The sequence below is a fragment of the Lagopus muta genome, chromosome 24 (genome assembly GCF_023343835.1).
Source record: "Lagopus muta isolate bLagMut1 chromosome 24, bLagMut1 primary, whole genome shotgun sequence".
Classification (NCBI taxonomy): domain Eukaryota; kingdom Metazoa; phylum Chordata; class Aves; order Galliformes; family Phasianidae; genus Lagopus; species Lagopus muta.
Window position 1 is genome coordinate 1,998,156 of NC_064456.1, and position 22,629 is coordinate 2,020,784.

At 48.6% G+C, this 22,629-nt stretch overlaps 3 protein-coding genes across 9 annotated transcripts in view; 1 reads left to right on the forward strand and 2 right to left on the reverse strand.

Moving 5' to 3' along the window:
- The window catches only part of CNTN2 (contactin 2), a 24,601-nt gene extending 20,794 nt beyond the window's left edge, over window positions 1–3,807 (forward strand). For 2 of the 3 annotated variants that reach the window (XM_048926468.1, XM_048926471.1), the window contains 4 exons: window positions 152–338; window positions 870–982; window positions 1,065–1,233; window positions 1,713–3,806. In XM_048926468.1, coding sequence (XP_048782425.1) covers window positions 152–338; window positions 870–982; window positions 1,065–1,233; window positions 1,713–1,822 — 579 coding nt within the window. In that variant the 3' untranslated portion in view covers window positions 1,823–3,806. Of the gene's footprint in view, window positions 1–151; window positions 339–869; window positions 983–1,064; window positions 1,234–1,712 lie in introns of all 3 variants that reach the window. The other variant, XM_048926469.1, reaches the window with a different exon arrangement.
- Window positions 2,562–13,085, reverse strand: TMEM81 (transmembrane protein 81). The gene is made up of 5 exons (XM_048926478.1): window positions 11,191–13,085; window positions 10,955–11,070; window positions 8,190–9,803; window positions 5,648–5,765; window positions 2,562–2,676 (listed from the first exon to the last, which is right to left on the reverse strand). The coding sequence occupies exon 1, from the start codon at window positions 12,083–12,085 to the stop codon at window positions 11,267–11,269; it is 819 nt and encodes a 272-aa protein (XP_048782435.1). The 5' UTR covers window positions 12,086–13,085; the 3' UTR covers window positions 2,562–2,676; window positions 5,648–5,765; window positions 8,190–9,803; window positions 10,955–11,070; window positions 11,191–11,266.
- A 169-nt stretch (window positions 13,086–13,254) lies between these two features.
- On the reverse strand, window positions 13,255–22,495 carry RBBP5 (RB binding protein 5, histone lysine methyltransferase complex subunit). 5 transcript variants are annotated; one of them, XM_048926474.1, is made up of 14 exons: window positions 22,316–22,495; window positions 22,169–22,194; window positions 21,914–22,086; window positions 21,344–21,484; window positions 20,659–20,821; window positions 20,150–20,259; window positions 19,890–20,009; window positions 19,452–19,605; window positions 19,273–19,344; window positions 18,621–18,738; window positions 18,034–18,103; window positions 17,574–17,803; window positions 17,110–17,304; window positions 13,255–15,069 (listed from the first exon to the last, which is right to left on the reverse strand). In XM_048926474.1, the coding sequence occupies exons 1-14, from the start codon at window positions 22,332–22,334 to the stop codon at window positions 15,044–15,046; spliced, it is 1,617 nt and encodes a 538-aa protein (XP_048782431.1). In that variant the 5' UTR covers window positions 22,335–22,495; the 3' UTR covers window positions 13,255–15,043. The 5 variants fall into 5 exon arrangements, with proteins under 5 accessions (XP_048782431.1, XP_048782434.1, XP_048782433.1 ...); XM_048926477.1 differs by having other exon boundaries at window positions 17,227–17,304; window positions 22,316–22,494; XM_048926476.1 differs by having other exon boundaries at window positions 13,256–15,072; window positions 17,227–17,304; window positions 22,316–22,493.
- Window positions 22,496–22,629: the final 134 nt, after the last annotated feature.

Below are 22,629 nucleotides of genomic sequence, written 5' to 3' on the forward strand. Positions count from 1 at the left end.
GTAAAAAACCTCCAAGATCACCAAGTCCAACCACCAACCCATCCTCACCTTGCTCACCAACCTGTGTCCCAAGTGCCGAGGGGCGTCCAACACTGTTCTTGAATGGAAATTCGCAGATACTTCTTTCCTTACTGAACCCTTTTCTATTCAGATCCGGTACTGGAAGGATGGCGATAAAGAGGAGGCAGCTGACAGAGTGAGAACAGCAGGGTTGGTCACATCGGCTCACGTCACAGGCCTAAATCCCAACACGAAATACCACGTCTCAGTGCGAGCCTACAACCGTGCTGGAGCTGGGCCCCCCAGCCCCTCCACCAACATCACAACCATAAAGCCACGTGAGTGAGCTCTGACCGCCTCCATTACACGGTGCTGCCTCCTGTGCACCCCTAGCGAGCAGCTGGCCAATCAGCTTGCACCTCTCAGTGCCCTAAAGCCATCCCAAATAGTCAATAAAACAGCTCCCTGCGTTTCCTAGGATCAGCCCTGCTCACCATAGAATCATGCAGTCATTGAATTGTAAAGGTTAGGAAAGACCTCAAAGATCCCCAAGCCCAACCATCAACCCATCCCCACCATGCCCACCAACCACATCCCCAAGTGCCACATCTACACTTCATGAAGAAATACTCTGAGCCTCGAAGGGGGAATGCCATTTGTTACAAATAGCACCAGGGGAAAACAGTTTTTTCCTCCTTCTCTCCTTCAAAAACGTTGTAATGCTCTCTGGGATGCCTTCCATTAAACCAACAAGGTGGTCCCACAGCTCTGTTCATGAATCAGAGAGGCTCAGGAGATGGGTGCAACCAGCACAGCCCCTGCACCAGCCCATGGCTCGCTGAATCTCTGTCTCCTTTTTTATCTCTTAGCACCAAGGAGGCCACCAGGCAACATCTCCTGGACTCTGACTGGGTCTACAGTCACCATCAAGTGGGACCCAGTGGTGGCACAGGCAGATGAGTCTGCAGTTACAGGGTACAAGGTACAGGCAAGCATGCTGAGAGCCTCCTGTTACACTAAGGAAACCACAGGGAACGTAAACTCAAACCTGCTTCTTCCAACAGATGCTTTACAGGCAGGATTCCCACTCTGCTCCCACGCTGTACCTGGCGAGCAAGAGTCGGATCGACATCCCAGTGCCTGAGGACTTCACTCATGCCTTCGTACAGATCCGGGTGACGGGGCCTGGGGGGGATGGGATCCCAGCAGAAGTCCACATCCTCCGAAATAGTGGTATGTCTGCACCCTGGGTACAAATGCTCATCTTCAGGGTGCTTCCCAGAACACTGCAAAACAATAGATCCATTTCCAGGAATACTTGCTGTCGTGTTCTTTGACTCGGTCACCAAACTCTCCGCAGCCCCTCTTAGCAACTCTTCAGCTTAAACCAAACCCAGCTTTACCACCTGATGCTGAAACCCTTTGTCCCCTGACTCCCATCCAAATTATATTCACTGTGCGACATTCTGACTTCATTTAGAGCCCCCAATAGGAGCCCCACCCCCCAGTTCCTTGATTCAGTGCATGAATGCTCAAATCCCCCCTCCAAATTCTTGTTTCGAACACAACCATTTCTGAGAGGCTCACCTGTGCCATGCACAGCAGGAGCACACAGAACCCCACAGCCAATATTGCACCATCAATATCTCTGCAAGAAACCTTTGTGCCCATGCAGCACCACAGCTGCCCCTTCCTTGCTCCCTTTCTTCCAGGGACCAGTATGATGGTGGAAGACTCCGTGACGAGGCCGGTGCCGCACGCTGCCATCATCACCACCAACTCCCTGGCCATGGTGGCCCTGATCCGGTACCTGGAGCTCTAATGGGGCCAGCAAAGCTGAGATGTGGGACATCCCTCCTCCCAGGGCAGCAGGAACTGCTCAATGTCTGGTGCTGCACCTCCATGTTTGGACCGCAGCAGTGTTACAGAGAGGGATTTGCTAACATTATCTGAAGGGAGGAAGAAAGAAACAGCTTTTTTTTTGTTGTTGTTCCTTTGGAAGAGTATGAGACTGCATACAAGACGTGGGTCTGCAACCAATCGACTTTTTTTTTGTTAAGAAGTGAGTACAGCAAAGAAGAATTCTACCCAAATTCTGACAGCCGACTGCCCCGTTCACCACATTGAGAAGGTTTTCTGCCTTACGAAGCCATGTACTACAATAACCAGACTGCTAAACTTGACTTTTTTTTAAATATGTACAGTGTATTTGGGGGAGGGGGAAGGGAATCTGGGAACTGAGGACTTCCAAGTGATGGGCACGCTCCACACCGACCCCAACCACAGCCATCTCTATGGAGCGATGGGCCACGATTCACTTCCCCAAAATAAGAGCCAAATTCCACAGCAACGAGCCCAAGGAGACAAAGCCACAAGAGACACCACTCTCTGCTTCATCCTGAAGGAGATGGGTGGACACAAGAGTTTAGCTTGTGAACATCTTCTGTTTTTTTTTTATGACACTGGTGTTAACTCGCAGCCTCGTGTTTGTAACAGCTGCCATGCTGTGAGGTGCAATGTTTGATGTGATCCATATCCCACCTGGTCCGCGGTGTTCTTGTTCTGTTGTTTGCTTCTTTGTTGTCTGGGGAAGGGTAAGAGAAAATCCACCCGTTTGGAGAGAGATCCTCCTGATGCAGAAGGCTTGGAGATACTTCATTTCAAGGCGGAGAGGACCTGAAAGAAGGAAGAGAAAGGAACACCAAGAGCTGGAGACTTCACAAAGCTGAGGCAACAAGGAGGATCTGGAACAGGGCATTCATCCCCAGTCCCAGATTTGGGGACGTATGATGGATCCTCAGTGTGCTTGGCCAATGTACATAGGGCTGACACCCCAATGTGGGGATGCCCAGCCGCCCCACTGATTGAAATGGTTGGGAAGAGCTGCCACCTATTAAAAATTCTGCATCTCCCAGTAAAGCAATGAAATGATTCACCTTCCTCGCTGGTGCAACGGGAAGGGACTGGCAAGCAGCTCCTATGCTAGATGCCAATTCCTTACCCCAGCTAATCATTTTAAAACTAACATGTCCTTGGCCTTAGTGAGCATTAAAGAGATTACATGCATAAATCCCTGCCCTCCCAGAGGAGTGAGGCCTGCTGCACATCCACAGCTTCCCATTACCAGTTTGTCGCATCTGGAAGCAAGAAGGTAACGGGTCCCACGGTGCTTAGGGAGCAGGAGAAATGCTTGAGGGAACAGGCAGGGGAAAACAAACATCACAAAACTAATAACATTTAAAGGGCAGCTAAAGCAAAAAAAAGAAAGGGCTCTTTGGTTTCCCTTGAATAAAAACTAAAAACTAAAAAGCAATGCAGATCCCTCTGGTGCGTGGCAGGCAGTGACGGAGGGACCCCCCCCCTCGCTCTGCAGCTCTCCATGGATCAACCCTCCATCCCTGCAGCAGATCCCAGCAGTTCCTTCAGGAGGACAACAACGCCTACATATAAATTCCTATTTTTATACCAGATAAGTTCTTGAAGACTTTTAAATATTTCTATTCAGGTTTGGAACCCTTTTTTTTTTGTTGTTCTTTTTTTTTTTTTCCTTTGGCAGAATGTTTTCTCTTGTTACATCAGTGTTTTTGTCACCATCTCCATATCTCCATCCACCTCGCTGGGCCTTGGGCCTTTCTCCCATGGAAGGATGAGAGGTGAATGAGGAATTCAGTGTTAGGTCAAAACAAAGAAGATCAGGGCTTGGTCACAGGCAGTCTGATCGATGCAGAGTGGAGGAGGCAAAAACGTGGCTGCACCTACTGAGCTTGGAAGCACTGATGAACCATTCCCTGCAGCTCTGCAGAGTTTGGGAGAGGAGCAAATGGGAGAAGGATGACATGAAGTGCCCAAAAGGGACCATCGGACTGAGGTGCAGCAGCTGGAGGAGCCCAGGTTGGGTCCTGCTGTGCTCTGCAGCATGGGATGGAGCTGAAACTCTCCTCCTGAAGACACCCACTGAGCAACATGGGGGGAAAAGCAGAGCAGTGGGGTGCAGGCTTGGCTCTGACCCGATGTCCATCCCAGCATCGGGCACAGATGTTACATGAGAACCCAACCAGCAGAGCTGGAGCAGCTGCTCAGCACAGGCAGAGCTCTGTGCCTCCAAGAGGTGCATGAGAAACCTCACAGCTGCAGAGCAACTGACTGTGCTTGGTTAGACTGCTGGGTGAACTGTCACAAGTGAGCAAAGCAAAGCAAAGCCCCACTGCCACACTCAGGGGCTGAGGCTCTGCACCAGCCTGTCCCCGACTCAAACAGCCTCAGCAGATGCTTCCAGATGTGTCCAGCAACAACAGTGGCTGTGAACACTTGATTTAACTTCACAGGATGGTGATTTCCAGCACAGTGAAAAAAGCATTTAAATGCGGTAGTGCCACTGGGTGCTAAATAGCTGCCACCTGCAGCATTCCCTGGGAAGGTTTGTACATTCTCCATATATTTATGGGTTGAAGTAGATCACAGGCACAGTTTATATCAGTGAAAAACTTCATGGTTGGATTTCAAATGTTCTGGCTGGCACTGCTCTGCATTGCAAACGGCCTGAATATACTCTGCCATGTAAAATTCATGGGACAGTATTTCCTAAAGCCCTTAAGTGACAAGTAGGTCCCCTTGATAGCTAAATGTTCGCTATTTGAATTCAAGTTATGCCTCATTTTTGAAAAGATAAATCACGAGCACACACACAGCTTCATCAGGATGCATTGTAACCAAAACGCTGCTCCGTTTCTGCAACGTTTTAAGGACTACACACAGAAGCAAAGAAGTGTGACCAAGAGATGGCCATAGCCACTGCTCTAACCCCAGATGTGACACAGGCTCCAGACCCCAGCAGTTTCCCCTCCTGGGAAGTGAGGCAAGTGGTGCCTTTGCATGTTCCAGGCAGTCTGCAACATCTGTGCACTCACACTGCTGGGGCTGATTCAGAGCAGCTTTCAGCAAGGCTGGGACCTCGTTGCCCCCAGCCCTGCGCTGTCACCCAGCACTGCTCACACCAGTGCTCCCCAAAGCACCATCACAAGGAAGCCCTGAAGAGTGCATGCAGTCAGCCATGTGCCCACCAGGCACTGGGGGTGACCTGGGGCAAAGATAGGGGCACACTGGAAGGCGTTGCAGCACACGCAGGGATGCAGGCTGGGTGCAGAGCAGGGCAAGCAGTGAGGATTCCCCACCTGCAGCACCCACAGAGGCCAAAGGCAGAGCAGAGGGCTTCCAGAGGCACTGGCTGTGTTACAGCAAGGGCTGCCTTTTTGGGGGCAGCCCATTTTCCCCTTGAATTGCTCAGGGGGCTCTGGGACGCACAGTGATGTGCACACACACCTATTCCTTTAGCAAGGCGCACCCGAGGCAATACCCAATTAAATTCTATCCAAGCTATAAGATAAACCCACACGTAAAGCCCAACCAAAGCCCTCAGCAGGAGGGAAAGATGTGGGAGAAACCTCCTGTGAGAGCACTCAGAGCTTCTGAAGTGCAGCACGGGGCCTAAAGGGTGTTGTGAGCTGGGGGAGAACACAGAAGATTTCAGCATCTTAACACGAGGTCACTGGATTTGCACTGTTGCATTAAGCTGCAAATCAATTTCCTGTCTCATTAACAATCCCTCACGTGTAATTGCTGTGAGCATTTACTTTAGGAATTGACTTACAGGGACGAGTTAAGCGCCCGGGTTTTGTTCCAATGCTGTTATGGCTCAGCGAGGGAAGTCATCCAATTTCACAGGGTCCTTCTTACTTCTTAGCAGTGCCACCAATGCCACGAGGATGCTGGAAGGGATAAGCAACGAGGGTGAAAAGCTTTGGGTCTCCCAGGTGAACAGCTCTGATATATTCACATCTAACATGCAACAGCCTACCTGGTCGTACTGAAGTTACAGATGGAACGTTGCATTTCTGATTTTTAGGAGGTCTGGACCAAACTCAGCACTCAGCCAGGTGGGTTTGGATGAGGAATGGCTCAGTTACAGCATGAATGATTCAACACTGATCCCAAATGGGAGACATTCCCATCCTTCACCCAAGGAGGGAGCTGAGTAACGAATCCCATTCATAACAGGGTAAAGAATGGGATTGCATCCCATCCATAAAGCCTGGAGTCCTGAATCCTGCCTGCTCCAAACCTGCAGAGCTGTTCCCCACCACACCAACCATCAGCTGGGAATATTTTCATCCAGCCTCACTGCACCCAGGCAGCTTTCTTCTCAACAACTTGCTTGTAGACTATTTTTTTAAGGAAAACAAATGGGGAGCAGTGTAAGCATACTGTATTTACTGTAATTATGGTTATTTATTGGCTACAGTAGCACGCAGTTCTTAAATAAAGATCTTTAGAGACTTCAGACAACTGCTGGAATGCTTCTGGAAGGGCAACGAGCACTGGGAGCACTCAGCATCCCCCCAGACCTGCACTGCCAATGGCACCCACAGACAGAACACCCAGCAGAACTCAGCAGAAGTTAATTAGGACACAGTAAGCTCTGGTTCTACCCCACAGACAGCAATATCTGATGGGAAGAGGAGGGGCTGCCCTCAGGGCGAGGAATTGCAGGTGTCTGTTGGGGTTCTGCTTAGATCTGTTAATTTAATGTGCTTTTCCTGGCTGGTGTTCGGATGGCAAGCAAGTAATGCTAGAAAACTCAAGTAAGAAATTTCACGTGGCTCATTAGTAAAAAGGGTAATTGATTTTTAGGATAGCTTGCCAAAAAACCTTCATCATCCATCGCAGCATTTAAACCCTGACTGGAGTTCTTCCAGGAAGGATATCCCTGAGACCAGCCATGAGCCAGCAGGCTCGTGAAGGTTCACTTCCATTACAGAAAATAATTTGCACTGTGGCAGGAAGCACGGCATGAAATCACCTGCTCTGCGCTCTGTTGGATTAATCCATCTCCCTCCTTCCTTCTGGCCTTAAATAAAACCTGTTTGCTTCCCTCCACCTGCAGGATGGACTCCAAGGGATGGAGCAGCGGTGTGTGGCACAGCTCTGTGCTTGTGCTGGAGTCAGAGTGGGCAGTGAGATGGGGGCTGAGCAGCAGTGGCCACAGGAAACATCACCCAGACCTTCCTGCTGCACTCGCTCACGTTCAGTTGTGCTTAAGCACTTCTGTTCCCACCAAGCTGAACTCCACATCAGCTCACAAAAAGAACGTGCTTTGGGATGGAAGCAAAAAGGGTCACCTTTGGGAAAGTGCTGGGAAAACCCCAGCTGCTCTTGAAGCTGGCCTGTAAGCTTCCAGCTCCAATGATTTTGGATGGTGCAGTGCGTGGGGAGGGGAGGGATGGAGGGGTAAGGATGGAGGGGGAGGGATGGACTCCTTTTCCAAGGAGCCCCCACTGCCCACGGGTGGAGGGATGAGTTTATCTGGCAGCCAAACAACACACTGAGCCCTTAGTGTGGCTTAGGGGCAGGATGAGGTCCCAGAGCCCAGCTCAGCTGTGTTCAGCCCATGGCAAGCTGTGGCCCCTCTGCCCCACACTGTGCAGGGCCGCAGGTGAGCCCCCTCCTCCCCACAGCCCCTTAATGAGCTCAGGGACTGCAGCAGCAGAGGGGCTTTGTAAGGTGGGGGGGAAGCATAATTAAAGCACACAGCAGGGAGCAGCCAGCACAGAGATGGATCGCCCCCAGTGCATTTCTGCTTTCTCAAGTGCCATCATTAACGGCACACAGACACCAAGGGGAAATTGGTGGCCATGGTGAATCCCATTCAAACCTTGGAATCAGACTAAGCACACCTGACTCAACGTCTTCTAATGCAGAGTTAACCAACACGCCCCTGCTTAGGATTAGCACTGCAACAGTGGGTTTGTTTTTCTCTATTTCACCTGAGATAATACACGAACCCAAAAACCCATCAGTGTTCAGCGTGCTTCAGCAAAAGACACCGCTTTGTTCACACGCTCCAAAGCTCCACGTTGCTATCACAAGAGACAGGCAACAAGTGAACAAATGTCTGCAGGGTGTCACTGCCAAAAAAAAGCTGGGAGAAATGGCAGGGGAGGGAACAAGTGGAATATCTACGGCTTCCAGTGCAGCTGTGCTGGGAGGAAGGCAGCAAAAGGAAAGGGGAGAGCAAACTGGATTTCTTCAAAGCATCCTTCCATGTGTGGGGAAGGAGGGGGATGCATTATGCAGGTGGTAGCTGTGCACTCGCATGCATTTCGTAGCCACAAGCAATGCATGTCACACCTTACCTGCTAAAAGCCTCTCCTGGAGGTATGCAGGCATCTGAGCTGAGCCCCATTGCTGAGCACTGCATTGCTGCTGCATTTGCAAGCCCAGTTGTTGCTCCCACCGAACCACATCCACTGCTACGTTGTAAAACCCTCTGCAATACCGGGCTAGGAAAGCTGTTCTACAAAACAAGTGGCTATTGAAGAAAATTGCCACATTTCCAGGCACTCCCTCCATCCTGCTTGAGGTTTAAGGGATGCCTGCAGCAAACAAGATAGTAACAAATGAGCCAAAGGGAGGGAGAGCAGCAGTGAGGGAAGGCAGAGTGCTGGGAAAGGGAGAAGAGGGCAACAGCCTGTGAGCTGCACTGCTCAATGCACCCCAGCAGACTGTGGGACTGAGCAAAAGAATTAACACAGATCAGCGTGCAGAGGATGGCAGAGCCAGGCTGGGTGTAAGAGCAGCATATGGGGGTTGTTTTCCTCTTAGCTACCATTCAAATTCCAGCAGTTAAGGCAATCTAGTTATTCAATTTAGATAAGCTTCAGTAGCTAACAGCAATTTAAACAGCTGCCTGTGCCTCACCATTCTGTTATTGCCTCCTTCTATCCAAGTGCTAATGCCATTAGCAAATTGACTTCCTCCCTCACACAATCTGTTTGGCTTTAGCATGTGCAATTCTAATTGCTTCCTAATACCTGGGCCCAGCAGCAGGCTGCAGAAGTTTGTGCCACAGAGAGCCTCAGTGTGAGGAGGGGTGTGCAGGCAGCCCCTGTGCAGCCCCCTCCTCTGGGGGAGACAGAGGAACAACTGCTGAAATGGAGGAGAAAGAAGCTGAGGCACAAATTACCAGCAAAAAGACACGTTTTTTTCTGCAGTGCAGAACAGTTACACGGGAGAGAAGAGGCAGACTCAAAGCACGCAGGGAAAGCAGCATTTCAAACTGCAGCCAAAGGCCCCGTTCTGCCCTTCCTGGTGCTGGTGCCACGCTGTCCATCACTGCCTTCCATCTTAAAACATTAAAAGAACCATATTCAGCTTCCCTGCTCCGGGCAACTGCCTCCCCTTGGCAAGAAGAGGGAGCGGACCATCAAAAGATGAAGGACTCCTTTGGCTCCCACTTTGACCTCCTCATCAGCACTGAGGAAACGGATGCTCCTGGACCTTTCATGTCATCTTTCTGCATTTCTAAAACCCGGCTGCCCACAGGAAACAAGCTCTATATTTGCATTACAAAGTGTGAGGGGACTCCTCCAGATGGGACTGCTTCTTTGTGGGTTTTAACCACCAGCTCCCGAGGAAGCATCTGCCTGCTCCTGCTATTCAGAGGGTCCTCCAGCCCCAGACAGGACCCGAGGAGGTCTCACCCCATGCAGAATGGAGCCTCCTCACTCCTGTGGTGTGTATCTATAGCACACAGAGCACAATTTCTTCACATTCAGAAGCAAAATGAGCTCTGAAAGTCTGCTGCATATATATCCCAGGATGTGGGGCACTCACCATCAAAAAAGCCACAGACAGGAGAGGTCTGGGTGGGATGAACGCAGCCGGCACGCAGTGGGTTCCTCGAGGTGTCCTAAATGTGGGTGTGCACTGCTCTGTGTCAGTGCTGCTGCTTGGAAAGAGGAGATTCCCTGCGGGTGAGAGGATGAGGTGACAAAAGAGAACCAAGATCTGGGTCTCCCCTGCTTGCATTTTGCTCAGGGGTGGAGAAAGTGTGGGCAGAAAGCCGAGCTGACCCCCCTCGCCCTGCCCAGAGGCAGCCTGCCCTGCTGTGTGTTTCAGTCGATGAGAAATCTGTTGTTAAGAACAGTTAGCCTAAAGCAGGGCTCAACAGGGCAGCTCAGCAGTAAATCAGCGCAAAGCACGGAGCCAGTCAACAAATGCACACCCAGGGGAAACTTCCAGCACTGCAGGACGGCCCCCTTCACCTCCACCAACCTCTGCCCGTGGCTGTGAGCAGCGAATTCTTCCCTCAGAACCCAGCAAACAACCCACAGAGAATCCAAGGCTGGTAACAGGCTCAGCTCCTCACTCAAACACAGACAACCCCACGGCCTGCAGATCATTATTCAGATATACCCATTACCCACTTAATTGGACATGAAGATCCAGCTCGCTACGTTTTGGTCTGATGTTTTTTTTTCAATAGGATGTTCTGCAAATAAAGTGTCTGCTTGTATATTCAGCTCTTTCTACATTAAAGCGTTATTTTTCTGGTCTGAAGAAAAAATATAATAGTATGCTTTGATCTAAATAGCAGAGCTCCATCATTACTTTCCCCGGAATGGGATGCGTGGTGCATTCCTGTACTTCAGTTCACGGGGAAAAAAAAGGAAACAGAGCGAGTAAATAGAGTTGTTTACTGTAAAATAAAGACAGAAACCAGAGAGAGAAGGCACTTAATAAGTCCCTCTGCGGATTCTGCTACCAATGGGGAAACAATGCTCCCTACAGTGCTGCTGCATGCTTTGTACTTATTAGTCACCAGGAAAACGAGCCACAGGCCCGCTGAACTCTTCCCTCTCCTCCTCCTTTAAAGATTTTAGGAGTGAGCTCAGCTCTGAGTCGTGATTAAAACCACCCCGTTACGCTCCTTGAGCTGCAGTGCTCAGATTGAAGATGTGCTTGTGCTGCCTAATGCTCCCTGCCTCGCTGTTCTGAACTACAAAGGGAAGAGTGGAAGCTTCCAACTACTGCTGATGATGCTTCAGCTTTCTGAAGTGGGAGACAAACAAACACAACAGGCAGGGAGCTCAGCTCCTCCCAGATCCCCAAAACAGACCTTGGGGTCTGCTGGGAAGGACCACAGAGACCCAGCAGGGACCCAGCTGCAGCATCTTCACTTCTCTGCACCTCTTTTGCTCCAGCTACCGACCTCAGGGATCTGTGTCACAAAACCTGGGCAAGGGAGAAGAAATTCAAGAGGATGAGGGAGAAACAGGATCCCAAGTTCTGAGCTGCAAAACAAAACAAAAACACCCCAAACTCTCCAACCCAACCAAGAGAATAACTACAAACCTCATTGTGAAACAGTGCACCAATACTGATGTTGATCTACTTGTGACAATAAGCGAGACAGAGACAAGAAATCGCACTAGAACTGAGTCTGATTCTCTGCAGCTCTGCTTCTCAACCACTCCTGCAAGCAGCGGAGAGCCAGGCTCACCACGACGACCCCTACCAGCCCGGTTCCAAGCCCTATCAAGGATCTATGAAAGGATTTTCTTTGCCAAAAGTACAGCTTCTCCTCCACGTCTACAAGGGTGCTGTTGGCTTCGATTCCTTCCTCGTTCCTGACTGCCAGCTTCTGCTCTCGAGTCAAGGATTTGCCAAAGTCCAGGTCCACCAAGTCATTTCGGATCACCCTGAGCCCAAAGTAGATCCTCTTGATGACCCTGAACGTCTTCAACACGCGCACGTCGCAGCGGTACGTCCCAGCATCAGATTCCTTGGTTGGGGAAAAGGCAACGGCGAAACCCGGGTTTCTGAAAGGTGCAAACAAAACATCATTCATGGTGATGAGACCCGGGGCGAGTTTCCACGTACAGCTGTACCCTCTGACACCCAAATCAATGACATCTGAGGTCAGGCAGCTGAGCACCAGGGGTTTGCCCATAGGGACGGTGAGGTGCAGCAAACCGCAGCCCCACGTGGTGGTGCAGTGCGAGCGGCGCGTGGTGCAGTTCTTCCTCTCCCCTGCTGCTGTGATCTCACACATTTCCTCCACTTGGAGGCCCAGGCCGCAGGTGACGCTGCACGACGTGGCGTTCACTGCAACGTGAGCCTCTGCTGACTGCAGCTCTGGTGGGATGGTCACTTTAGGAAAGGAAGCTGCCCCCAGCCGGAGGCAGAAAACCCAAGGCAGCATCACGCCAAGGATGCAGCCGCTCCCCAAGGTCTTTGCGGCAGCCATCGGATGTGGCACCGTGTGAATTCAGCAGTCAGAACAACTTCTGGTCCATCTTCAAACAGAAATCTCACCAGCATCCCCCAGCGAGGCAGGTTTGAAGCTTGACACTGCCAGGGAAGGGGCAGAACATCACTGTGTGGGTCAGAACCGATGAGGAGTTCCAGTTCCCAGGCAGCAGAACGTTTAAACCCACTGTATCCCAGCAACTGGGATCTGCTTGACTATTTATTAAGTCCTCCTTTCTACTCCTTGACATTTCCATGCCATTTCAGATGAATTTCCACGCTGCTGTTCCAGTTCAATCTTCCCAGCAAACTATAAAACAATACATCTTAATTGCTGGAACCTCTAAAACAATGTTGCTTAGCACAAAGAAATCATGACACCCATAGCGGCTGTATGGCTCTGCTCTGTAGACACTTATCCTAAAATCTGAAGTCCTCCCCAAAGGACCAAGATGATGAGAACAAGATTTTGACATCCAGAGATCAGTGGTGAGCAGGGCTGCATCACTGGCACCCATCATTGTCCAAGAGTTGACGGCACCCAGTGGTTCTGCATGGGTTGGAAAGCAGATGGGATTCAAGAGCACCAACCCCACTGCATCCCGAAAGAAAAAAGCAATGAGAAAAGCTCTCCATGATCAAGTTGTTTCTTTCTGATGGTGTAACAGAGCTATGGTCAAACCAGGTCAATAACCAGATTGTCTGAACGATGGATTGCAGAAAGGATTTAGAATGCCACGTTCTTCACTGGCTTGGCTAATGAATATCCAAGTTTCTCTTCTCAATAGCCCTTAATTTATTAAAAGCAAAACCAAAATGGCTTCTGAGATGGAGAATGGCCACAAACGCAGTCAGCTCCTACAGAGATGCTCTCTGCACCCAGCACTCTTCGTGTTCAGTTCCCTTCAGCACTTCTCAGGGTTCCTACACTGCACTCAGGTCTTCCTTCCATGGGGATTTCAGTAAAGACACCACCAACCAAATGCCACACTGCAGAAAAGCCAAGAATAGCAATAAAACCAGCCTTGACACACAGGCTGTGGTGAAGGCACACGTTTGCACCAGAGCTGTAGGGCAGGGTTCCTTGGCAGCATCACAACAGAAACCATCACGAAGTTTGGAAAAGCCAAGACTTAAGCCACGACTTTAGGAAATAAAACATACCTCTTTATTTACAGGCACAAACCTAAACCAGTGCTATATGCTACCACCAAGCCAGGATCTGACCAGTATTGTACAAAACTACAGACGTCAGGAAATAAAACAAAAGAGAGAAACAAACCAAGGACATACAGACTGTACAGAGAGGGTTTAACAGAAATGAAGGCTGGAGTCTGTGGCAAACGATTCGCTTTAACACAACCAGGAGAGCCACTGCCTGTGCATCTTGTGAAGCTTTTGCGTTCAGCCACGTATGGGCAGGTTTGACAAAACAGTTTTCCACAGGAGATGCAAGCCATCCTACGAGCAGAAAGAACAAAGGAAACCGATGCTGCCCACGTGGGAACAAATGGCATCAAGCAGATCACAGCACCAAAGCGGGAAACGAAAATACCAGTCTGAAATCCTCCTGATGTAACACGTCTCCTCTCTTGCCATGCTTACGTCTCATGTCATCACTGCAAATTCACACCTCCCTTCTTGACTCCTTGGCTTTTAATGTCTGCAGGATGCTTTGGAAATCTAAATACTTGGTGATAACCTCAATAATTGCATCTGGGGAAAACCTGAAGGTCATCTGCAGGAACTAGGAAGTCTCTACAAAACAAAGGGCATTGGGAATGAAAACTTAGTTTGGTACAGAAAGATCTGGATGCAGATAGAGAGAAGCGTCTCCATCCCAATCCCACATGGAAAATATTGCAAGTGAAAGGTTAAAGCACAGCTGGAATAAGCTTGAGTGTTCACCTTCTGTATTTGACTCAGAAATGGGGGGAAAAAAGAAAAAGAGCATTTTTAAAAAGTCATGGTCCATATGTTTGTCTTTTACAATCACACCATTATTCATTTCATCTTTAAGCCCTGGAAGAGTAGCTGAAAAAAAATACAGTTCCAGTTAGGAGAAATATTGGCTGTTCCCTTCTCCAAGTACCAGCATGTAGCAGCTAAGGAGGGAACAGCATTCCTGGTGGGGCATCTTAAATGGAAACAGAATAAACACACTTGCAAGGAGAGAAAGACACTGCCAACAGTGCTCTCCATACCACTCAGTTTACACACTTCTGTCTAGACTGTATTTTATCCAGAGCTACCTCCATGAGCTCCTCTTCCCATCAGCAGAGTCATCCTTTGTGTCTAAAATATTAACAACATGAAAATTCATTCTTTGCAGACTTCAGAGGGTGTCTTGATTCTTCACGTTAGGTCTCTAGCCACTTGAGATGAAATCAAACCTGGCACATAATCAGCAGCAGTTTCACTAAGCATGTCAGCATAGAAGGCATCACACTGAGCTAACCAAAGCTGCAAGGCAACGCAGCTGGCACAGAAAGGCCCACAACTCACTGGAATGGGAATTAACAGCAAAGAAAAGGAAGTTTGGAGGATACACAGTCATTGGTATCAGGAATAAAAACGCACACTTTGGGGATTTTTCAATCCAGGAACAAAAAAAAAATGACTTAAAAGACAATTGGTGATGAGCTCTGGAGTGGCAGAGGGTCGGGTACCAGCTCAGTGCAGAACATCACACGTGCCAACATGAAGGCAGTCCAGCCAGTCTCTTTGCAAACTGTGTGACCTGAGAGTCAGCATCTCACACTGCTCGACCAAGAGGCAATTAAGGAAGAACGAAGGCCGTTTCCTCTTCAATACTCATCTCTTATAAAAGTCACTCCCTGAATCCATGGACAATCAGGCTGCTGTATTAAAGTCAGTCCGTTCTGACTGCTGCATCTGTTCTCCATGTTATGGTGCCAACACGGGAAAGAACAGAGGAGGATAAAGAAGAGGGTCTTCATAACAGCTCTGAGATGGCACCACCTGCTAAAGAGATCAAAGACAGGTGAAAAATAAATCATCTGCCTCCGACAGGTTCTGAAATCAATGAAAAAAAACTGAAAGCCTTTGAGAATACGATTCTCTACATTCCTTCCAGAATGAGATGCAACCAACGAGGCACCGTCTACCACAAATTAAGAACCTTGTATCTGAGACCACAGGCACAGATGAGGCAGTTCATGGTCTCTGAGCTTTTACCCCACAAGCACACTTACCTGCTGGAAAGATGCACCGACCCCAAAACCTCAAAGCAGAAGCATAACAGAAAGGAACAAGTTCCTCCTACATTGAAGTCAAACAAGACTGCTGCATGGCTTTGCTCTAAAAACTGTACAACAGATCAAGCTTCCCAGTTTGTTTTTACTGAAAGCCAATTTTGACACAGCTGCTTTGACAACAAGATATTGGCTGCCAGGCCCCAGCCAAGCAGCTCCCAAACATCCACTCTAACAGCAAATCAGCCTGCAGCTCCCAGAGAATAAATGCTTGTGGAGAGGCTGTGTGAGTGAGTGATGGGCTCCTGCAGGAAGCAGCAGCACGTGGAACGAGCAGAGCTAACAGCTTCATGCAAGAGAGACAGAAGTGTGCCCAGCTCCAGCAGTGCAGGCAGGAGGCTGTTGCATTGCAAGTGGGTTGGCCCCCCAGGGAGAACTGGCTGTTCAAAATAGACATGGCAAGTCATAAAGAGAAGACAAGAGAGACGTGGATTTCATGGACTAGAAGACTGTTGTTGAGTGCTGGGAGCCAAGGGGCAGCTCCTCCTGTGGGCAGTCTGTGACTCAGTGTGTGACTCACACAGACATTTCCAGCACTGAGTGGTGGGATCTGCTGCATGGATCTGGTAGATCCTTTTAAATCAGCAGCACTGTGTAAGGGAGCTCAATAACTGAGACAGGACTCCATCCATGCAATGTTATTTGCCTCTAGCTCAATCGAGCTGAATACCAGCATGGTGGCAGAACACCCTTACATGCTTGTGTAAAAATACATTTGAAAAAGCTCTGCTACCTCCAATGGGCAAAGAAAGCAGAGAATTTGGGGTCTAAACTCAACCCCAATTCTGTCTTCACGCTGCCCAAAAACCCAGTGCTGAACTCACTGATAGGGTTATGAACATCTCAAGCTGAGCACAATTAGCAAATTAAATTCTACAGTGGTCTCATAAAAGCAAGTCAGACTGTGACAGCTGCATAGGAAGTGATAAGCAAAAACACAGGGGGTAACACAGGACCAGCAGTGAGGGAAGGAGGAGGGAAAAACAAAAAAACCCAACAATTCTGTGCAGTCTAAAATCCACAGCATTGCTTTGTTCAAAGAAATGCAAAACTTGAGATCTCAGTTACATCACATCTTTGAATCCGTTTCTGTATCGACCACAGGCTCTCTTACAGTGAAAAAAAACCCCAAACAGAATGCACATCATTTAATCCAAACATGTACTTCCTTTACTACACTTGAATGAGCATTTCCCAAATAAGCTCGAGTAGTAAAAGAGACAGATGGGAAACACTGCCACCAGCTGAGAACCAGTCCCTGTCTGAGATTCAAAGTCTGGGCCCTAACAAAGGTGACAGCAACAGTCCTGTTCTGGTAAGCAACCGACAAAGCGTGGTCATAAAGCAAAGAACACAAAACGATCCAACAAAATCTGTCTTCTTTTACAGCAATGCACTTCTTGGAATTCCACTCAGGCTGCTCCACAGCCAGGATTAAAGAATTCAGCTCCTGAATTTCATCCCAGGCCCCAATTGTCAAACAGACTGTAAGAAACGCTTCGTTTCAACCAGTGCCATCCCTACTGAAACCCAACGTGCTCCTCGTATGCAACAACGCATGCAGGTATCGCTTTTGTTACAAATACTAAAAGCCCTTCCACTTGGAAAACAAATACAGAAACATCTGCCTATCCTTGACAGCAGTGACATCAGTGGCATCCAGCGAGCAAGGGCCATTTGGGAAGATAAAGTGCTACGACTCTGCAAGGCCACCAAGCAAGCAACGACGCTCCCAGTGGGTCCTTACCTGTCAAAGGCTGTCCCAGCTCCGCCTGCACTTTACCCTTCGCTGCTCCTTCCAGAGGTAAAGCACCTCTGTCCCCTTTGTAGAGTTTCGGTTTAAATGGAGAATCTTTGTCTTTACCTTTTGATCCTTTAGGCCTGCCTGCTTGCTTCTTCTTGGATTTACCATCTCCCTTCACACCCAGCAGCGGATGGACTTCTGCAGGAAAAAACAAGGTGTTACCAGGCTGAGTTATCCCTTAGGGTGCTTAAATGAGGTGTGCAATGCAAAATTACAGCTTTGGGATGTCTGCCCTCATTTCTAGCCTGCAAAACACCAGCAAACTTTGCCATTAGTAACTGTTATAATTATTAACTTCATAGGAAAGAATGAACTTCTGGACTTTTTGTCTTTGGACTGAGCAAAGCTAAAAAAAAAACCATCCCAAATACAGAACTGGTGCTGAATCAATGGCAGCTTCTACACACCGTCATTAGGTACTCCTTGTAGCTCTATGTTGGTGGTTTTGGGCTTCTTCTTTGGTGCCTGAGGTCCATCAGAGGACGACTGCCTCTTCTTCTCAGATCCCATCCCCTCATCAGTTAAGGAACTCTGAACAGCATCAGGTGGAGGCCCATAGGGGTTTTCTTCCGGATCCTCTACTTCAGGAGCAATGGGTAAATAAAGCAGAGCCTTGGAGTCCTCCAGTTCTTCATCACTGTAAAATAAAGTTATGATTTCTTGTAAAACTGGGAGTCTTTAATATCTTGTTTCTTTTCATTTACAAACCCTGAGCCTATTTCTCTGCCAATGGTTTTTCACACAAGTAACTCTTTCTACCTGCTACAGCAGAGACACAAAAAACCTAAGAGTACAGAGGGAGCTGCTTTGGGGGCAATGTCAGTGATGTGTTTCGTATTCACACTTTAAACAAAGTTATTCTTTTACCTGCTACAAAAGGCAGCGATGGGATCCACACTGGTTACATCCACTTCTTCATCTTCTGCAGCATCAGCACCTGAGAAGCAGGGAGAAAGGAAGAATTAAAGAAAGAAAGGAGAAAAGCAAATTGTTCAGAAAGAATGGGACTGCTCTTAAATGTCTGAGCATGCAGGGGTGAGAATGGCAGCACCACACACACAAGGCATTTCCCCTTGCAGCTATCAGGTTTTTAATCCCAGCTGCTGCACTGTTCTCACTGAGACTTCTTGGACAGAAGTTGTTTTAATGCTTCGTTCCTACAAACCAATGCTACATTTTAACACAAAAGTGATGTAAATAGAAGCCTGAAAACGAGGAGAGCTTTATGCCTTAGCAGGAAGAGCTCTCAATTCTCTCTGCAGTAACTGCAGCCTTTTCCCCTGCACAATTTTTCAGCACCACCAAGTGGCCAAACTGTGCCCCTACTGATCCCAATTCACCACTCACATCCCCACAGCTGCCAGTTTTAATCTTTATTAGGGTCACATATTTGGACTAACGATTATTTGGTAACACCTGAACGGCCAACTGCACAACAAAGAGATTCACAGTACCTGTCTGTTCTGGTTCACTCTTATCTTCATCTTCAATGTCAAACTCTGATTCTCTCTCTTCATATTCTACATTTTCATCCAGCTCTTTGAAATCAGGTGCAAAGGCACTCCAGTTTTCCTAAGTCACAAATCCAAGATGAGATTTACCTCAGTGTGAAGGAATAGCTGCCAAATTGGGGATTCCTGCAATTGCAATCTTATTCTGTGTGGAAATCAAGCCTCAATCAGCTATAGAGCCACGTGGCAAATTAGGAACTGCACAAACAAGCTCCTGCTGAAAATCTGACATTACAATACTCCTTAAATGAATGCCAATGTAAAACCAAGGATGCGTTTGTGTTCAGCCACAGTAGTTTTGGCTCACTCCAATTTCCAGTGTTTCAGCTACACATTCAGAATGACACCATTCCCCCATCCAACATCCCCAAGATCATATTTAGCACTTGACACAAAGCTCAGCAGGTGAAATATAAGTACCCTACTCACATTCAACACGATGGCAAACGTCTTTCAAGTTAGGCAGGTGAAGCCAGAGAGTTTGCTGAGTTGGGGGTAATACAAGATTTCCACGTGCAATAATTCAGGCTACTGGGACTGGAATGGCTGGAGACCAGCAGGGAAAGCTCTAAAAGAAGCAATGTAGAACACTTACCACTTGATTTTGAGCCCATATTGACACGACACCACTGGAAATTGAAGCTATGATTGGTCGGACAGGATGCCACTGGGTTTATATGAAAGAGAAAAGAGGAGGAGCTTAACTGGTAAACGGAATTAAGAAAGCTTAGCTTTCTGAATGAGAAACTTAACGATAGCTGGCAGCATTCTTACTGCTACATCCAAGAGCAGCTCTCCTCGGGTCCCATGGAGGATTTTAACCAGGTTTCCAATACTCTTCTCCCAGATGTAGAGAGCATGCTGACGTGCCGAACCTGCCACTATGTATTCACCATCACCAGAGAAACAACATTTCTTCCAAGGTGTCCTGCAAGCAAAGAGAAAAGAAACCATAAAAGACTTCAATGCTGAGGATGAGGACCGTGGGACTGTTCTTCAGACCACAACCTTACATCTTCCCATCCACAAATAATATTTACATTTCAAATCAAACTGCGACTCACTTCAAATGTCAAACATTTGTCTGTTGAATAAGATGCTGAGCTGCCCTTCACGCAGGCGCCCACAGGTACAGAACACACAAACCTCAATGTTTTCAAGGCAAGCTGACCTTTCTACTGCAGGCTGGCCACCCATTCTGCTGCTTCTCACCTGTTCACTAAATCCTGCAGCTTCTGCATTGGCTCAGGCTCCCCATCTCGCCCACAGGTTAAAATTTCACGGCCATCATACACCCTGATGATCCGGTCAGCTGTGTTGATTAGAAAGCAGCTGTGGGAAGAATGCCACAGAACATGCATTGCATTAAAAAGAGAGCAAAAAAATATATATCAGGATATGTTGTGGGAAATAATTGTGGGAGGTTGTTGGGCTTTTATTTCTAAGACCTGGTGTAACCCATAGTAACTCACCTTCCCTTCCGAGCAAATTCGATTGATTTAATAGCTGTGGTGTTGCTCGTTCCAGTTGTCACTCTGAAGGAGGCAACGAGGTCCTGAGTGTCTGTTTTTAGGACCAAGATCTGAAGATTAAAGAAACAGGAGGCAATCAGCATCTTGTTGTTACTCGCTCCCCTTTTAGCACCTCTCACATAACTACTAACCCTGACAACAGAAGCCTCAGCAATCTACACAGGAATAGTTGGAACTCTGCTACTGATGTTTCTACTACAGTTTCTGCAACACTTCTGCGACATAAACATTGGAAAAGGATCCAACAAATATGGTCAAAGACAAGAGCAACACAAAGAGCTCAGATCTACATGCTACAGATCTTAGAAGGTGAAATACGAGGACGTAACAACACATCAATTATTCAAGAGACATTCATTTGTATAATAAAAGAAAGCAACCTAGAAACATCACACATCTTGATAAAGTGAGCTAAGCTACAGCATCCAGTGCTCTTGCCACAGTCTCACCTTCCCTTTGGCATTGCCTGTATAAATGTATTCCCCTCGCCTGTCAAAGGAGGCCACGACGTTGAGATCAGAATCATCATCCACAGGAAGCACAACGTGTTTGGAGTCTGACAGCGTCAGCATCACTGGTGCAGACTTCATGGGACAAACCAAAACTCTGTTTCTGCAAAGCAAAAGCGGAAGAGTTCACAGTTTCTGCTCTGGAAAAGAAGCTTCCACATGTAGCAGCAGGAAAAAAAAGTCGGTCTACATTGAGAAAGGCAGAATAACAGCATCTTTTGTTCAGTCTTTCATCCGGCCTTTCTTTCTTACGCTACAAAATGGCATCAAGCCAGCATCTGCTTTCATTTCCTTTCTTCTTCTAAAGGCTCCTTTATGTCTGTGCAGTAACTTGTAAACTCAACGAGGCATTTCTATACCCAGTTCTAAGGATTGCTCCCATGTTTACTTTCCTCCCTTCCTTTCAAAATAACAAGAGCCACAAGCAATCCACATTAGGGCCCCACTCACAGAGGGCATCCAGAAAGCCACAACAAATCCAAGTCAGGGCCCTCACTGCATAAAGAAGACAACCTGAAAAGATCTACCAGGTTTAGGAAAAGCACTTCAAGCTCCAGTCAAAACACTTTCACAATCATTAATTCTACCCAAATGAGAGCATTGGTTTTTTTTTCACAGGACTTACTGGTCTCGAGGGTGATACTGAACTTTCAGGATAGGCGAAGGAAATCTGAATCTCTGGTCGCAGTCCCCAGACAGCACATCCCACTGCGACACGATGTTATCAGTCGAGGCACTCACCAGTTTGTGGCCATCCCGACTCCAGCTATAGAAACAAGGGGCACTTCAAGTAAAAGCTACTCCTTCAATACATAAAAAGCATCCACTAATTGGTGTGTTAAATTAGCAGATCTCATATTATGGTTTGGCTGTGAATCCGCTGGCTTGAAAACCAACTTCTAAATTCTAGTAACCAGAAGATTTCAAGAGTGTTTCACGTTTTCAAACACTTTTAAAGGAAATTATCTTGAAACAGACCATCTTTTTACGTGGTCTGAAACAGACAAAACAAAGGGGAATGGTATTAAACTAAGGGTAGAGATTTAGGTCAGATGTTGGGCTGAAGTCTTTTATTCAGAAGGCACTGCTGCTCTGAGCTCCCATCCCCGAAGGAACTCAGGGCCAGGCTGAGCCCCTGGCAGCCTGAGCCGGCGGTGTGACACCAAGCGGCAGTAAATACGAAGCGCTCCCTTACCAGAGCGAGCAGACGGGGTGGATGTGGGCGCTGATGATTTTGGCAATTCCCCTGGTGAGGAAATCCCAGATGACGATGCGACCGTCGTTGCAGCCCACGGCGAGCAGCGTGCCCCAGCGGTTGAAGGTGCAGGTCAGGGCCATGCTGATGCAGTCCAACGTGCCATCGGCTTCCTGAGGTGAAAGGAGGGCGGTCAGGGCGCTGCGCAGGGCCGCTGCGGGCCGGGGCAGCCCCGCGGGGCGGGCGATCCCTTACCTCGGGGTAGTTCTGGCCGAAGGATTCTGCAACGGAACGCAAAGGCAGCGTTTGAGCGAGGCGCGCCCCCGAAGCCCGGCCGTCCCACCCGGTTCCCACAGCCCCGGTTCCACACCGCCCACCTCCCAGCCCCGCTCCCGGCCCCACCGAGCAGCTCCAGGTTCATCGCGGCCGCCGCCCCGCTCCGTCCGTCTCCGTCACCCGAGGACCCCTCCGGGGGCCTTCGCCGCGCGCCGGGCTGCCCCCGGCATTCGCCTGACGGAACCCTTCGCTTTTCCTACCGCCGGCTCCGCGATCAGACCGCTAAAACGCGGCTCACACCCGTCCCACCACTGAGCGGCGAGGCTCGGAGCTTTCTGTCTTTCGGTGCTTTCAGGCGGGCGGAGCGGCATTGTTCAGGCAGTGAGACGGGCAGCCCCGCGCGTGCGCACATGGAAGGTCCGGGCGGACGCCGCGACCGC